At 46.4% G+C, this 17,606-nt stretch overlaps 1 protein-coding gene across 1 annotated transcript in view; it reads left to right on the forward strand.

The window, feature by feature from the left end:
- NDUFAF4 (NADH:ubiquinone oxidoreductase complex assembly factor 4) overlaps positions 1-17,606 on the forward strand; it is an 83,573-nt gene that overhangs the window by 24,743 nt on the left and 41,224 nt on the right. The window contains exon 2 of the mRNA XM_078648226.1: positions 5,468-5,568. Coding sequence (XP_078504352.1) covers positions 5,468-5,568 — 101 coding nt within the window. The remainder of the gene's footprint in view (positions 1-5,467; positions 5,569-17,606) is intronic.

Here is a 17,606-nt window from a genome sequence, read left to right on the forward strand (position 1 = left end):
TGTTTGTGCTTCACGACAAAAGGTGAGACGGCGTCGCCATTTGAAGCTAAAAACCTGGCAGCAGGACCCGGGGTCTATATATTAGAATGCCCGCCAAGGATTGATGGGAGACACCAGCAAATGAAAACCAAGACATTCCGCTCCCTCTACATCGGCCGATGGGATAATTGCACAGGAGAAATGGTTCTTAAAGATGTTGGCGATACCTCCCCCAATGCCTGCCTGATTGTCTTTCCTAATAATATGAAAGCCCGGCGGGATCGCCGAGGCTATGGTGCGGTTTGAGGTCTCGCTCAACCAAGTCTCGGTTAAGAATAAGAAATCGGGGGATTTATCCACTAATAAATCATACACATTAAGAGCGTGTGATCTGAGGAAATGTGTGTTGAGAAGCAGAGCTTGCAGTTGCGCATTACCGTGAGCAACACCCTGGCTAGAGTTACACCCTGCCTGCTTTGTTGGAAGCTGCTCAGTTTCATTGACAAAGCCCGCCCAGCCGAATTGTGCACAATCGTTTAGTGTTGGCTGCGCAAAGTCAGAAGCGGATAGCCGGGTGCAATTACTCACTTTCCTTCCCATATCCAAGAGCAAGGCGCCGCTATAACCTCTGCGGGACCCAGAAATTAACTTGCCCGCAGCATGCCTGGAGCCGGCTGTCTCCGGGACGCTGACGGGCGCAGACCGGCTTAATGGTGCACCCGCTGCGCTCATCCGCTGCGCGGCCGAGCCATCGGGGTCTTTTCTGTGGAAGGGAGGTAGATTATAGGCAGCCTCTCGACCCTTTTGGTACATGGAGGTTCCTCTCCCTGAATGCCATAGTTTTGTCATGTCAAAAATAGCCAGGACGATTGCCAAATAAGATGATAACAGCAACATATATTTTACATTACCACATTATTGTGACAATAAATATAGAAGATTTTATTCATGGTGAACAGTTTCGGGGGAAAAAGCAGCACTGTCAATGGTGAAACAGCTTTGCAATAGGCATCATATATGCAATCCAATGTAAAAATTTAGTCGACTTCTTGTAAAGACCACAATTTAGTTTAAAGTCTTGCAGCAAGAACTAAATGTCTGTATTAATACTCTGCATATTAAAATAAGGTAACCACCACAAATGTTCAAAAAGTGGCGAGGCTCTTCACTTTAAAGCAGGCTCCTGATGGCAGAGTTTCATTAATAGAGCTTTGAAGGATACATTTTCTGTCTGCCAAGTGGCATTTCAATGACCTGTTCCTCCTTCAGCAATAGACGATACAGAATATTGTAGGAGAGTAGGGTCTGCTTCCTATGGTCACCCCCACTTTTTGCTGTGATTCTCTGTTTTTTCGACTTTAATGTGGCTGTGGGCCTGCTAATCAGACCCACAGCCCAGCTGTTCTCTCTCTAAATTGATACCATGTACTTTAGGTACATACCAGATTGGGTATTGGGTCACCTCTGTGAGCTCCTGTATAGTGTATCATAGGTACCCAGGGCATAGGTGCATCCAAGGTCTACCAGGGGCTGCAGCATGTATTATGCCACCCCTGGCTGGCCCTCCAAACTTCAAAAAGATGTGGGACTGTGTCCAGTCTCCAGAAATGCACAGCGTAATGCCACTTTTGGCTATCTCTTTTCAATCTTATTAGTTCAACTTTTATCCAAGTAATCTATAACCCTTTGTCATAAATACTCCAACCTTCGGATAACGGGACCACGCACACTTTGTACACGTAATTTTCAAGTTTCTACTGTTCATATGGAGTCACTCTGGACATTTACCAAGAACATGATTGATTGAGACGTAAATTCAGTTCCAAGCAGTGTTTATTCAAATCACATAACCTAATGCATTTCGGGCTTCACGCCCTTCTTCGGGGGTCACTGTAAATAATAATGAAAATGACACAATTACCGAACTGTTTACAACACAATCCACATTTTACATCCTCAAACCTTATAAATCAACAGTATCACATATATGTGGTAAAAAAGTAATCATAGTGACTTCAAATTTCATCAGGTGTTCAGTGAACCGACCACATCAGCCTATACTTGAATCCTGGCTTTATTTGCATCCCTTCCCACTCCTATATTGTGTTCTGCAACACCTCTGCTAATTGTTAAACATTCACCCATTAATCCTGGTGCAACGCGCTTCATCAGTGTTATCACAACAAGCTGTAAACTATTAACATTGACGAAAACTATGTAAAATTGCGCCCATGTTGCTCTCGTGTTTTTAAATAGTGGCAGAGGACCTGTCCAAACCCCTTCTAAGTATCAAACAAAAGTGTTTCAAACATTTGTCAGGACGTGCCGCGTATATTTCTACAGATCGTATAGATCTCGTTGCCTCGAGTACCACGTACCTGCTCTTTAGTGGTTAAAAGCCCATTGCCTCGCTGCTAGCTCCGACAAACCTATTGCATCCCATAATCCCTCTCCCTTTTGAATGCATCATCAAAGCCCTGATTGGTTCAAGAATCTAAAAGAATTCCCGTGCTCCCCGTGTCCCTAACAAAATTCCACCTGATGTCTTTCACTCAAAGAATGCATCTCCCATAATCCATCTGTTCAGTGTGTATTTGCATTGGAAACAGGGTCAACCACACAACATGCTAATGTCATCATATTTGAAACAGTTCTTTGATTGATCATTTTCTTAGCTGCCTTTATCCTGAACCACGATGTTATTCTTTGTGCGTGTGCTCGTCAGGTCATTCCTCATTCCATTTTCCTTCTGGCCCTCCAAACTGACACCACAGGCTGATCACTAAGCTTGGGTAAGGTGGTGTAATCACCCCTTACTTAGATATAGTATACCTATAACTACCTTTACATATAGACACATATACACCTATAAGTCACTCCTATGGTAGGCCACGACAATCCCGGAGGCAGTGTGCTTGGTTTTATGTGAGAGGGTGCCCTAGCATGAGCTGAGCCCCTCAGCAGCTTTCGGAACCATCTCCTTATAGCTGTTCTATGATATAGCCATACCGTATACTCTTAAGTGCATTATAATCCTCGCGGTTAATGCTAACTTTGGTTTGGCTTTATCAAAACATGTCGTGTAAGGTTTCTAACACTTTGGAATACTACCCCCTCCCCCCCGCCAATTCTGGCGGCGGGGGTAGCATTCCACCCTTCTAGAGGGAAAAGACATGCATGTTGCTGCTTTACCCGGTTAAAGTTAAACAGAGCCTCAGCATCACAATATGGATGCTGCTGCCACAGACACAAGTCTGACCACCTGGTGCAGGGGGGAACTCCAGCTAGGGCGGCCTGGACAATAGGTTTCCTGTTCAGGGAGGTGCCAGCACCTCCCCAGGCAGGGGTTATGTGTATTGGGGCAGGGAGGGCTGCATTCAGTGAATGCATCTAGACATTGCCTGGTGCACACAAGGTGCTCCATGCATAGCCCGGTTCAAACCAGTTTTTGGGGCACTCCAGCCCCAGCTCTGGTGCGAAACTGGACGAAGGGAAAGGGGTGTAACCACCCCCTTCTCAGGTCCACCCATAGGAGGGACCTAGGCAGGTAATCCAGCCGCTTAGCTTAGTATAAGTATAGGAGCTGTGTCCCCAGGACTTTAGATTATCCTGGAAAGAAACTTTGATACAGAACTCTTGGACCTTCGACATTCTATTCTGACTAGAAGACGGAAGACATCTCCCTTGTGGTCAAGGACTGACCACCCTGTGCAAACAGCCACCACCAGTAACTTGCCGGTCTGCTTTGTCGACGCTTCCGCCGGAACCCAAAGACTCAGCGACACAGGAACTGGACTCACAGACTTCTCCAACTCCGACCCACATCCACAGCAAAGCTGAGACCCGTGGCGGACACGAGAGATGTGGGACCGGACACCCTGGACATCCTGCATTTTGCTAACTGCTCGACTATCGAGGTACCCTCGCAGTTGTGCATTGGGGTATGAGAAGCCACAGACCCGAGCGCCATTTGCACCGAAGCTCAGCCCTCCACACTCCACGAGTGCCGCGTGGGGCCTGCTCTTGCATTTCAGCTCGACGCGTCTTCCCGGTTCCTTGCCCTTTGGCTAGTGAGCCCCCTGAAGACTTTCTTTTTGAACTAAACTGCTTTCCTGGTTGCTCCAGGCTAGCTCCAGCTTCCCTTCAAAGGAGACGCGCCACAGACCTTGCTGGTCTGCAACAGAGCCAATCTCGTCATTCTGCGTGGGTTGCGGTTGCCAAGGCTTGTTGGGTCCAATCCGATACAGACTCTGCAGTCAACTAGATCCATCGTGGGACAGCTCGTATCCAGCTCCTGGTCATTGTCGTTGCCTCCTGGACCTCGTGGCTGAAGAGACAAATTCACCTTCTTCACCTTCAAGCATGCGACATAGCCTGGTTCCTTCCTGGTCACTGGCTAGTGACCCAGACTCTGTCCCCTATGCTTTCAGGTTCTTCACATCACCGATCCACCCGGACACTTTTCCTCTGGTCGCCTGCAGCACTTCTTTGCAGATCTCCATAGAAAACGACGACGAAACCCGACACCAAAAGGCACCTATGCACCCGGCTTCCCTGGGTGAGGTAACACGAGTACTCCGGTGCTCCTGTGGGTCTTGACTCTCAAAGTGTCCTAGTTTAAAAGGGTTTCATCCTAGTCCATCCGGAAGTGTCCTTAAACAGTAACTTTGTAGCTTCTTCGTTTCCCTTTATAAGTCAATGGTAACTCGCGACTGTGTTTAGACACTGCACGCGTCTCCCGTGGGCCTCCTACTTCGTAACCTTTGGTTGTTTAGTGTAGCCCCAGCGCTTCTACAGGCCCTAGGCCTGCTGTATAACTCTCACGTGGTTCTTATACCACTTCTTTAGTATATGGTTTGTGAGGCCCCTAGGGCATAACTGTATTTGTGCAACTTATGATATGCTAATTGAGTAACTTGTGATGTACTTTTACCTCTGACCTCATAAAGAGTGCAGAGGGGTTGTGTTTAGAATAAATACATATATATTTGATATATACCTTGTGTGGTGTCCTTTCATTTGGTATTCAAGGGATTATAATTGGTAAAACAGCTTGCTTCACATGCTCTCTGAAGTCTTAGCCTAAGACTGCTGGTCCATGCTACCACTAGGATAGCTTGTCTATAAGGTTGGTTTTACAACCACCATCAATAAGGGTCAATTAGACTGGTGCAAGGTGCCCACTAGAATAGTGGACATCATATGCCAGGCTAACTTCTCACCAATATCATCTAACATTGGTCAAATCTTTGAATTATCCGTCACTCTTCTGTGTTCTCTCCTTCTGCTAACTCAATACGTCCCCTAAATAAGAAACAAAAATTAATTTTCAGGTAAACAGCGCTTTCTAAAGTAAGAAATTCTTGTTTCCATATTGCGTTTAAAAAAAAAAAAATGTATACTCCTAGTTTCACTTCTCATTCTCTCTTGTATTGGTGAACTGCTTATAGAGCGTTTCTTAATTTCTTCCTTTTTTTTTTTATTTTAGAAAATGCTGCAGTTCGAGATAAAGTTTACAAAAAGGATGATCACCTTCTGTCGTTATTAAGAGAGGTTTATGTTGATTCTACAGACCCCTCACCTGTCCAGGTAATCGCATTTTATTTGTTCTTCACACATTGTACATAATTGATTAAAGTGTGCATATTAGTGCTCACTGCTGTTAAAGTGAGAAAGATGACAAAATGGCAGAAAGAGAAAGATATTGGGCTAGATAAATGAAGTATTTTACCAGTCTCAAACAGCCCATCGGGCCATTTGTGACCGGTAAATGCATTTTCTTATCTACCAACCAGATTTGGCGAGTCGGTAACCTATTACTATTAGGAAAGGGTGTCCCTTTCTAATAGCGAGTCGCACTGGTATGTATGAATGTTTTGTGACCGGGAACGCGGTCATAAAACATTAGCAGATTACCACTAATTTCAAATGAGTGGTAAGCCATTTGCGAATGGGAAGGGGTCCCCAAGGGGCCCCTTCATCTTCATGAATGGGGGCCCCATCAATTTTTCAGAGCGGGCTGTGGTCCATGAACCACTGCCCACTCCAAAAATATAAAAAAGCTTTTCATTTTTCATTTCTGAAATGCATTCAGTTTTCTTTTAGGGAAACGGGCTGAAAAAAAAAACTGCTTTAGTTAAAAGCAGTCACAGCCATTGTGGTCTGCTGACCCTAGCTGGCTTACAACCGGTGAGTGCCGGTCAATTCCAATGGGTCGCATATTGCGACCTGCCTCATAAATAATAATGAGGCAGGTCCTTTGCGATGCATTTGGGAATCGCAAACAGTGTCGAAGACCCTGTTGTACATGATGGTCCTACATGTGGCCCATTGTCTCTGTTGTAATAGATGTTATGTTCGCCTCTGGGGTAGTGTATGTGTGTTTTGTCGGCCTTTAGTGTAATTATATTGGTTTTGTGTTTGCCTTTGGTGTATACGTGTGTGATTTGTCTGCATGTTAGTCAGTGCAAGGGTGGAGAGTCTGCCTCTCCTGTATTTTGTGGGTTTTTCATCCTGTGTGGTGTGTTTCTCTGGGGTGATGAGTGTAGTGTTTGTCTGTGGAGTTGTGTGCATGTTGCTTGCTTTTGGAGTAATCTGACTGATTTCACCTTTTAGGGTAATGTGTGCTGTGTCCACCTCTTTGTTAAATGTTTGTGGTGTCTGTTTGAGATAATATGTGGCATTAACATCAGAACTGGTGTCTGCACGCAGGCACATGTATTTGTATACAGTTTGTATCTGAGGCAGGATGTCTATTCGGTAGCTGCCTCTGGGATATTTTGTTTGTTTCTGTAGTGTTTTCTGCTGGAATGATCTGTGTTCTATACGCCTATTTATTTTATTTATTTTGAAAGTTTTATATAGCGCGAACAAGATCTTTGCAGATATCAGAGCGCTTTACAAGGGCATGGGGATAAAAAATACAAAGTAATAAAGCGTATATACAGAGTAATATATGAGGTAGTTAGGTACAAGGTGCTAGTTACATAGGTGGGACAAAGGACATGAGGTAGGTCACAGGTGAGGTAGTGTCGGTACACAGTGTATAGACAAACAATTGCGTCAATAGTATAAAGTGCAATAATAAGGAGCATATACTTGCTTAAGCGTGTTTAGAATATTTAGAGTTTAAAGGTGGGCACAGTTGAGGTAGGTGTGAGCAGGGTGTATAGTCCCACAGGTGCGAGAGTATTAGGGCAGTAAGGAACGTTGAGATGGAGAGGGTAAAGTGTGCAAAGTCAACCAGGTGCGTCAATAATATAACAATATACATAATCAACCAGGTGCATCAAACATTATAACAAAATACAAAGAGTGAGCGTATACAGTTAAGTAATTCGATAACACGGGTGGTACAGTAGACCAGGGTCGGGCAGGACTTACAGGGCAGATTCATGAGTGATACGGAGCAATAGATCATGTGTATTTTGCCATGAGGATCGCTTTAACTTCCCTCTTAAAGATTGTTTCGGAGGAGATGAGCCTTGTTTCCGGAGGGAGTGAGTTCCAGATCCTGGGTGCCATTCCTGAAAAGGAGCGTTTATAAGTTTTTTCCTTCCGAAATCTTCGAGGTTTCAGCAAAAGATTGTTTGTGCTTCTAGTAGTTCGGGAGCCACCTGAAATTGTCAGCTTTTGAGTGAGATAGGCGGGTGAATTCAGGTGCACAGCCTTGTGTGTCATGCATGCGATGTTGTATTCTGGCTTCAAAAGGTAGCCATTTCAGTGATTTAAAGTCCGGGGAGATATGCGAGTGTTTTTTTGAGCCAGTGACTAGTCTCGCTGCGGCGTTAAGGGACGCTCTTAGGGGTGCCGTTGTAGTTAGGGGGAGCCCGCAGAGGGCGGTGCTACCGTAATCTATGTGCGGGATGACTATAGATTGTACTGCAGTTTGGAAGTCTTTGGCAGGAAGGAAGGGTTTAAGTTTTCTCAGGGTATTGATTTGGAAGTTCGCACCTTTGGTTGCCTTGCTGATGTGCTGCTGCATGTTGAGATTGGTGTCCAGTGTTATGCCTAAAGATTTTGCTGAGTCTACTACGATGGGCTGTACATTTAGAGCCGTTAATGGCTTAAGCCATGTTTGAGCCGTGGATATTTTAGCGGGAGGTGAGATCAGGAGGAACTCGGTCTTCAGAGCATTGAGTTTGAGGTGATTCTCAGCAAGCCAGGATTGGGTGTTTCTGATCGTGGTGTTCAGAAGCATGATGTCCTTGGGAGATTGTATTTTGAGATAAAGTTGGGTGTCGTCGGCATACATGTGAAAGTGCACATTAGATGCCTGTAGCAACGTAGTGAGAGGTTCCATAACTAGGTTGAACAGTGTTGGGGAGAGGGAGGATCCTTTAGGGACGCCTAGCGATACAGGTACCGGAGAGGACAGCAGGTTGTTGCTTTTGAATCTTTGTGTCCGGTTGTGTAGAAATGAGGTGAACCACTTTAGAACAGTCCCAGATATGCCCATTCTTGTGTTTAACAGTTCGAGTAAGTTCTCATGTTTAACTGTATCGAATGCTGAGGAGAGATCCAGAAGGATGAGGAGGCAGGTATCGTTTTGGTCTAGGATTTGGAGGGCATCGTCCACTATGTGAGTCATGGCAGTTTCGGTACTGTGCCCTGCTCGGAATCCTGACTGATGAGCGTTTAGGAGATTAAACTTATCTATGTGTTTAGTCAGTTGTAGTTGTACGCATTTTTCCAACAGTTTAGCGAGAGTGGGAATGTTTGTAATAGGGCGGTAATTGTTTAGATCAGTGGGGTCTGCTGTTGGTTTTTTCAGTAGCGGAGTGACTTGCCCTACTTTGAGGGCGTTGGGGATGGATCCTTGTTGAAGAGAGCTATTGATAATCTTTGACCAGAGTGGGAGAAGCCAAGGGGAAAAGTCTTTTACAGCGTTAGCAGGAAGGGGGTCAGAGAGGTGATTGGAAGGTTTCAAGGTGTTGAGCAGTCTGCCAATTTCTTCTTCGGAGTAGGTGTCAAAGGCTGACCAAGTAGCATTGTTCTTTGGTTGAGGCACTGCTGTGTGTCGGGGGTTGGAGTACAGGATAGCGTCATTGAGGAGATCGCTTCTTATTCTCTCAGTTTTTTGGATAAAGAAGGCAGAGAAGTCTTCGCAGGAAGGAGTATCGCCCATGGAGCTGGGTGTCTGGGGTTGCTCTTTGGATTGTGTTCTGACTAACTCAAACAGTTTTTTGGGACGGTTTTTAGCTTGGGCGAGTTGGAGGCTGAAGAAGTTTCTTTTTGAGCGTTTTATTTTCCTGAAGTAGGCGTTTCTCTGTATCTTTAGACTTTTTAGGTGCACTGCAGAAGGGGCTGATCTCCAGGTGCGCTCTGCCATTCGCATTGCCCGTCTATCCTCATTGAGGCTACCGTCATACCATGGGTTGGAAGTCTTCTTGGACGAGACTCTTTTCAGTTGCATGGGCGCCGCCTCATTGATTATTGTGGACATAGTATTGAGATAGTAGTCAGTCAGAAGTTGAACGTCTGAAACGCCGGGAGGGGGAAGTAGGCGATTGCAGCTGTTAGGCGGTAGGGAGTTTGGATTGAGTTTCTTCAAGTCTCTTTTCCACACTTTGTGCTTAGGGGGTTGAACTGAGTTAAGTCTGATTTTTTCCTTGATGAGGAAGGAGACAATGTAGTGATCTGACCAGTCACAAGGTTGGATTGACTCCAGTTGAATAGCGCCCTCTTTGGAGATGATAAGGTCAAGGGTTGAACCTCTCTTATGGGTCGGGTTATTGCATATTTGGTTGAGATCAAGTGTGTTGAGAAAGCTTTTGAGGCTGTTTACCACTGTGTCACTGCTGTCATTCCAGTGGAGATTGTAGTCGCCATGGAAAATTTGGGTGTGCTGCCGTCCTGAGTTGGCTGATATTGTATCCATGAGTTGTTGGACGAAGGAGAGATTGTCCCCAGGTGGGTGGTATATAATGTGTAGTGAGCATACCGGTTTGCTTTCGCTGATGATATCGAGGCAGAGGTATTCACAGGAAGTAAGAGAGGGGACGGCCACTTTGGAGACTGAGAGGTTGCTTCTGTAGATGCAGGCAATTCCACCGCCTGTCTTTATGGCCCTGTCAAGTCTAATGATACAGTAGTTGGGAGGGACTAGGATATCCAGTATAGGTGTAGAGGAATCAGACAGCCACGTTTCAGTCAGAATGGCTAGGTCCAGTTCCAGGGACATGATGAGGTCGGCGACCTCCGTGGAATGTCTTTGGGCCGATCTGCAGTTGAGAAGTATGCATTTAAGGCTAGGGGTGCAAAGGGTGGAGGACGATTCCGTAATGAGGGGTACATTAGTGAGGTTGTTGGGGACAGCGCCTCTGTTGTTATCCTTTTGTTGCCTAAGGGGGTTAGATATAATCGTTGGGATGGACATGTTGTTGGTAGCTAGTGGCTTTTGGGGAGCCGGGTCGTAAGAGTGGAGAAGGGTGTGTACGTCATGGTCAGAGATCGAGTTGGAGGTGCGTCTGGGGCGATTGGTGGTATTGCAAGAGGGGGTAGAAGTCCAACGTGGGGAAAGATGTGTGATAAGGCGAGTAGGAAGAGAGGAGGAAGTGTTGTTAGGTGTAGAAGGGGGAGTATTGCGCTTGGTAGTGATGAGATTGCAATTGTTATTGCGATTGTTGGTATTGCGAGGGGGGATAGAGGTCCGGTGTGTGGAGTGTTGTGTGGTAGGGCGGGTAGGAGGTGAGGGGGAAGTGGTGTTAGGTGTGGTAGGGGTGGTGATGGGGGGGTGTCTGGGGTGTGTGAAGAGCAACTCTTTAATGGAGTGTAATTCTTCTTTCAATTGGAGGAGGGTAGACATAATAGTGTCCAAGGTGATGATGGGCGCGGTGTTGGGGGGGGGGGGGTACTGGCGCTGAACCGGCGCATACGTTGACCGGGGGCAGTCCGGGTGGAGAGTCGGAACTGATGAGGGTGTTGGGGGCATTGGGGGCGTTAGCGAGAGGGTAGGTGTTGGGAAGCGCATCCGTGCTAGGGGGGGGAGGGGAAAAAGGGGGTGATGTGAAGGCTGGCTGTTGTGGGGGAGGAGGTGGGGTATTGAGGAGTGAGCGAGGGGGGTGGGAGGTTGATGGAGGGGTGCAGGCTAGGTGTGGTGGGAGTTCTAAGTGTGGGGAGGGCGGAAGTCGGAGAGAGAGTCATGTTGTGTGTGGTGCCATTGGGGGAGGAGGGGTGCTCTGAGAAAAAATGTGCGGGGGAAGGTACGGGAGTGCAAAGTGTGGAGGGGGAGACAGGAGGATGAGCGGAGGTACGAAGGTTAGTAGGGAGGCTGGGAAAGCGAGTGGTGTGTGGAGGGACCAGGTCTATGTCTGTGAATGAGGGGCGGGGAGGGGTAGCTGCGAGGGGCAGGTGATTGACTGTGGAGCAGGGTGTGAAGGTGAGGTGTGTGTCTTCTTGCTGCTGAACTGTGTTAGGAGAGTTAAGGGTGGGGGCTGTGACGTTAGGGGAGGTAGGACAGGGGGTGATATGCGTGTAAGTCCGGGGGTTGGAAAGGTGCTCTTTGAGAGAGGGGAACATGTTGTCCAGTAGTTCCAGGTTCCTGTCTATCGCTTGAATTAAAACAATCCCGTTGTTGTAAATAGTGATGGTGGTTCTGCCTGGGAGGAGTTGGGACGATGTGATGGAGAGTGTTAGGCCATGTGCGGATTTCCTGGTGGTGGAGACGGTGAATAGGGTGAGGAACACTTTTTTCCATTGCGCTCTGCGTGTGGTGCCTATGGCTGCCTATGGTGTGAAGTGTGTGGTGTTCACTTATATGGGGGTATGAGAGTCTGTACTGCCTGCCTCCTGAAGCTCGGTGTGGTCAATGGCTATACAGGCAATGATAAAAGTATTGGTCCCATTGTCAGCATTCCAATATCAGTCTTTCAAGGTTACCTTTGTTGTTACGGGTTCCATATTAAACCCATTTTGCCAGTGCACATGAAAACCTAAATATGTACTGAATTTTATAACTGTACATAGCGCACCGTTTTCATTAAATTAAGATCAATACAGTTGTTTCAAACCATTATGTCATGTAGTGTAATTTCCTCTTCCTTGTTTTTATAACCTTCTTCCATCCAAAACTTGTTTCATCCTCTTTGGACTTTTTCAAGGTTGTGGAGTATGCACACATCCACTATGAAATCAGTAAATTGGCTGGTAGCATTTGCCCGTGGAAGCCGCCATCACTATGTGAAACATCTTGCAGTTAATCAATGTGAAAAGGTAATTAGTGTGAAGCAAAACACCATGTCCAGGGTAACCAAATAGTCGTTTCAGTGGAGTACCATACGCACAACCCCCCCCCCTCCCCCCCCCCCCCCCCCCCCCTCCTCCAGGTTCCTTAGGCTACTGAGTCGTATGTTTGCCTCGCTTTCCTAAAGTACATCTTGTTTTTAATTAAAATAAACTTTGGCCCTATACGACTCGCTGGTTGACATTCTGTGGACCCTCTACAACAAACACCTAAATAATCGGAGTCTATTTCTAAATATTTTTGTCATCTTTTCTGAGATAAAAATATGAGGCATGCTTTCCACTGTCAGTATTAATTATCTAAGATTTATTAAAATAATTGTGTGCTCTTGGACAAACACTGCTCACACAAGTTTAAGCAGAAATCGATTTTCAGTTGTAACGCCAGAGCCAAGAGCAGATTGGAATTCAAGCTGAGGTGATCGCAGCAATTCTTAATATCATTCCGTTGTCTGCAAACCTTTCATATCCAGCATGGAATTTAGAGTTTGGCGGGCAGGGTGCTTATCGCAGATAAGGGTTGGAAGATAAGATGGTTTGGAAACAGTTACTGTGGTATTTGGTGATAAAATCACACTCAAGAAAAGGAAAATGAAACCTATGCTATCTCTGCCTAAAGCCGCTGAAAAATGTATTAAGAAATGCCCATTTGGAAATGGATCTAATTTATAGACCCATGGTAACTGAAAACCCACAAACGTTTTCAGATGACCTCGAGGTAATAGGTATTATAAGTAATTACATAGAACTCAGCTTCCACTCCTGTCACTCGTTCACTGTGTACATAGCTATGATCCCTTTACAATGCTCTGCTGCCTTACACACGCCACATACATACATACACAATAGTTTAACCATTGATCTGATGGGCCTTAGCATGGTCCATCTGAAAAGCCCTTACTCCGGTAATATTCACTGGCACGATCATCCATTCTTAAGAGGATATGTTACATCAAACTTGAATTGACTAACTTAGGATGGAGCTTTGGTAAAGAAAAAAGCACCAGGAAATTGCCAGAAAAATGCTTAAAGAATGGGTCGAATTGTATCCGATCAATGCACTTGTTCGGAAGGGCACCATCCGAAGTAGCGTGAACGTTTATCTACCATTTATGAAGGAACAAAGGTCAGGGGCTGGTGCATAATATGAGGAGTGACTAGTCTTGTGGTTTAATATCCTACTTTCATTTCTGATATTTCTCTTTTCACAAACACTAGCTAATGGAAAGTGAACAAGAAGACCAAGAAAGTTTAACTGCCAGCAGTCAAGAGTCATCCATGAGCTGCAGTCATTAATGCTTACATTTACAATGCACTCCGCATTACTGCTGCACCCCCAACGCAAATAAAGGCATTATAAGCATACTCCTGATGTTGTTGCTTTAGAAACCATGCATTAGATTCTAATTGTATTTACTTCTTGCTTTGTAACTTCTAGTTTCAAATATGTCAACGACTTGGGATAGTGGTCTCAACTGCACTGCAACAATCTACACTCCTTGCGTTTCTAGGATCTACAAAACTAATAACCAAGAGGTTACGAAGGAATCCTTTGTAGGTGAATAATGGAAAGAACATATCTCTTAGCTGATTTATTAGCCAACTAGATTTAGATATTGAGTTCAGTTGTGTTTAGTCCTTTACTAGACTGGCATATTTACCTATAGTAATCTAAACCAGTATATCGTTCTTACTTTAATACAATCAGTCAATCAATCAGGAGTTTTTATAGCGTGCTACTCGCCTGTGAGGGTCTGAAGGTGCTGGGGGAGGGGAGTCCGGGGGGAGCGGTTCCGGATCAGTCGAAGAGCCTAGTCTTGAGATCCTTTCTAAACATGTGCAGGGTCGGGGAGCGTCTGATGTTCACAGAGAGCTTCCGCCGGTTCTGTTTCTGTGGATGCGGGGGACCTTGGCCAGGGTGAGGTCTGCGGAGCGGAGGTTCCTCTTGGGTATGTGAAAGGATGCTCTTTCGTTGAGGTATTTGGGTCCGATGTTGAGGGATTTGTAGGCGTGGGTGAAGAGTTTGAAGGTGACCCTCTTCTCGATGGAGAGCCAGTGGAGGCCTTGTAAGTGTTGTCTCATGTGCTCGTGACGCGGAGTGGAAGCGACGGCGTTGATCTGGCGGCTCATGGAGATGGAGGAGTCCAGGATGATGCAGAGGTTACGAGCGTGGTCTGTCAGGGTGGGTGGATTCCCGAGGGCAGAGGGCCACCAGTTGTTGTCCCAGGTGGAGGTGCAGGGTCCGAGGAGGAGGACCCTTTCATTCCTTCCTGGAAGCAGTCTGGTTTCTTCGGGATTCTTTGTGAGTGAGAGGATGAGCTGGGTGTCGTCGGCATATGATATGATGCTGAGCCCATGTTGTCTGACGATGGCTGCGAGGGGGGCCATGTAGATGTTGAAGAGCGTGGGGCTGAGTGAAGACCCCTGAGACACTCCGCAGTTGATTTCTGAGGGAGTCTAATTCTCTGGGTTCTGCCGGATAGGAAGGATTGAATCCAGTCGAGGGCGGCTCCTTGTATCCCTGCATCGTGAAGTCTGGCTGCAAGCATGCGATGTGAGATGGTGTCGAAGGCTGCGGAGAGGTCTAGAAGGATGATGGCCGCTGTGTGTCCCTGGTCTAGAAGCATTCGGATGTCGTCAGTGGCGGCGAGGAGGGTGGTCTCAGTGCTGTGGTTGCTGCGGAATCCGGACTGGGAAGCATAGAGGATGGAGTTTTCTTCGATGAAGGTGGTCAGCTGGGCGTTAACGAGTCTCTTTGTGACTTGGCCGCGAGGGGGGTGGGGGGGGTGAGAGAATTGCCGGTAGTTTTTCAGGTCTGTTGGGTCAGCCATGGGCTTCTTGAGGAGGGGTTTCACCTCCGCCCATTTCCAGTCGTCTGGGCAGATGCTGGATCTGAGGGAGGCGTTGATCTTCCGTCCTAGTTCGAGTGCGATGACAGCGGCGGCCCTGTGGAAGATGTGAGGTGGGCAGGGGTCCGTTTGGGCCCCTGAGTGAGTTTTCTTCATGGTCGCGGTGATTAGTTTTATGGTTGCGGGATCCCACAACGTGATGGTTGGCTTGTCAGCGGTGGTGGGTAGGGGGGTAGTGCCCGGTGCTGGTTCGCTGAAGTTGTCGTAGAGGGCCTTGATCTTCAGATGGAAGTTGGAGCTAAGCTTGCCGCAGAGTTCCTGGGAGGGCGTGACGTCTGTGGCTTCACAGGTGGGTTTTGCGAATTGCTGTATGACGATGAACAGATCCTTGACTTTGGTCGCGTTGGTCTGGACTTTGTCTCTTATAAAGGTCCGTTTGGTGTCTCTTATGCACTGGTGGTATTCCCTCAGGGCGCCCTTGTGGTTGTTACGTGCTTCCGTGGTTTTCTGATTTTGCCAGGTTTCTTCTAGCCGTCTGCAGGTGCGTCTGGCTTCTTGCAGTTCTGTGGTGAACCAGGCTGCCTTCAGAGGGCGTTGTTTGGCGGGGTGGCGGAGGGGTGCCAGCTTGTCGGCACAGCAGGAGACCCATCTGTGAAATTCCCTCGCCACGGAGTTGGTGTCGGTCGTGTCGCTGGGGGCGTTTTGACTGAAGGTAGTGTTGAGGTGCTCCTCTGTGATCTTGCTCTAGTTCCGTCGTGGCGGGCGCGGGGCGGGCTTGGCTGCGATGGTGGTGTTGAAGGTGAAGTGGATGCAGTGGTGGTCTGTCCATCTGGGCTGGGTGGTGTGGCCGAACCGGATGTTCGTTCCTCCCGTGAAGATGGGGTCCAGGGTGTGACCCACTCTGTGGCTGGGCGTGTTGCTATTATTTAGAGCTTCCAGATTCCACGTTAATTTGTTAGATATTATCATAGTAGCAGTGTGGCACTGATCTATATCGCTGTCCGTTCTTGTTAGCTGATGCTCCTATGCATCTAGAATTACCTCTGGGAAGACTAGAAAGCTGTTGCATCCCTTAGAAGGCACCCTCACTGCCCCCCCCCCCCCCAATCCTTTAAAAAGAAAAAACAAGAGCACAGTCTTTATAACTACCAAAGGCACATCTTGGTGGTGATACTGCTACAAGTGCATCCGTTAGTTTCGAAGTATTAGAGATTCTCTGTTCCCTATTTGCATTATCATGGTCACCTAAAAGTTGTAATCTGTCAGTGCTTATTTGGACATCACTAGTCACTCACTCACTCAAAATCATCCTCAGGAAAAGCATTCGTGTGATTTCTCCTATATGTTGGTTTTATTTAAATGTAATACTGTGCCCAGCCATTTTTGCCATCACCTCATTTGACTGAGAAAACGAGGCATTCTTTGGTAAAGAAAATGGCTAGTGGTTCTGCTGGGAGTGCTAATAAAAGGGTGATTCCCTTCTGAAAGTCACTTTTTAAAAATACTTTAATACAAAGCCTAACAAAATGGCTGCAGAACTATTAAAGCAAGAATGGGATAGCTCCTATAATTTATCATTTGCTTGATTGCATTGTCTACAAAAGCACACCTTACCGAAAACCATTTTTATACACCCAGCACTGACAGAAAACCAAGGGCAAACCTAAATTCAGCAGATTTAACAGTGCTCCTTAAAAGCAAATGTCATGTCCAAATTACGCTCCAGTCCACCCTACAGAAACTAAAGTAACAAAACAATGTTTGTTACTTTGTAGCTGTTGTTTCTGTGTTGCTTACGTAACTGTTCTAAATAAAACAACATGAGCATTCCCATGTAATTGTAATTCAAATTACTATGTTGGTATAAAGTTAGTGAATTTCAGTTGATTCAGTGTGTGTGAGGGGAAAAATAATAAGGGGTGATATCACTGCAGTACTGTGAATGCGTTTCTTCATCCGCACATCTTTTCGGTAAAACTGGGGTTCGGGGTGGACGTGGAGTAGAGGTTGGAAACAATCTTGTATCTTTGCAACCCCCCAGGTTTAGGGTCATCTTCATGCTTCATTATCCATGTGTATTTGTAGAAAAAAAAACTGAGCATCTGCATCAGTGTGCTCACCGCACTCTGTGATGAAGAGCTATGCCAAGATCCTGATACATTCATGTCAATATTTACTGCACATTTCTATGTTGCTAGGCAACATTTCACAAAAATGGCTCAGCCTTGTTTGAATGTCACCGTTACTGATATGCCTGGAATATCTATGATAAGTCAAAAATAGTACTTAATGTGTTTGAACTAACTGGGGGGTGTAGCCTGGCAAAATGACTTGACCGGATGTGACCCGATGCCCGATAATCCTGCACAGTCTGATGACTAGAGCAGCCATAAACCCCAGGACAGTGTATAACCACAGAGGCAACCCACCAACCTGAACCAGGGGTAGAGAATAATTGTTCCAAACAATAGTTCAGGAAAAAGAATACATGTTTCAACACTTTAACAAAAGGAATTCAATTCAAACCAGAGTTAT

This window comes from Lissotriton helveticus, chromosome 6 (assembly GCF_964261635.1).
Source record: "Lissotriton helveticus chromosome 6, aLisHel1.1, whole genome shotgun sequence".
NCBI lineage: Eukaryota > Metazoa > Chordata > Amphibia > Caudata > Salamandridae > Lissotriton > Lissotriton helveticus.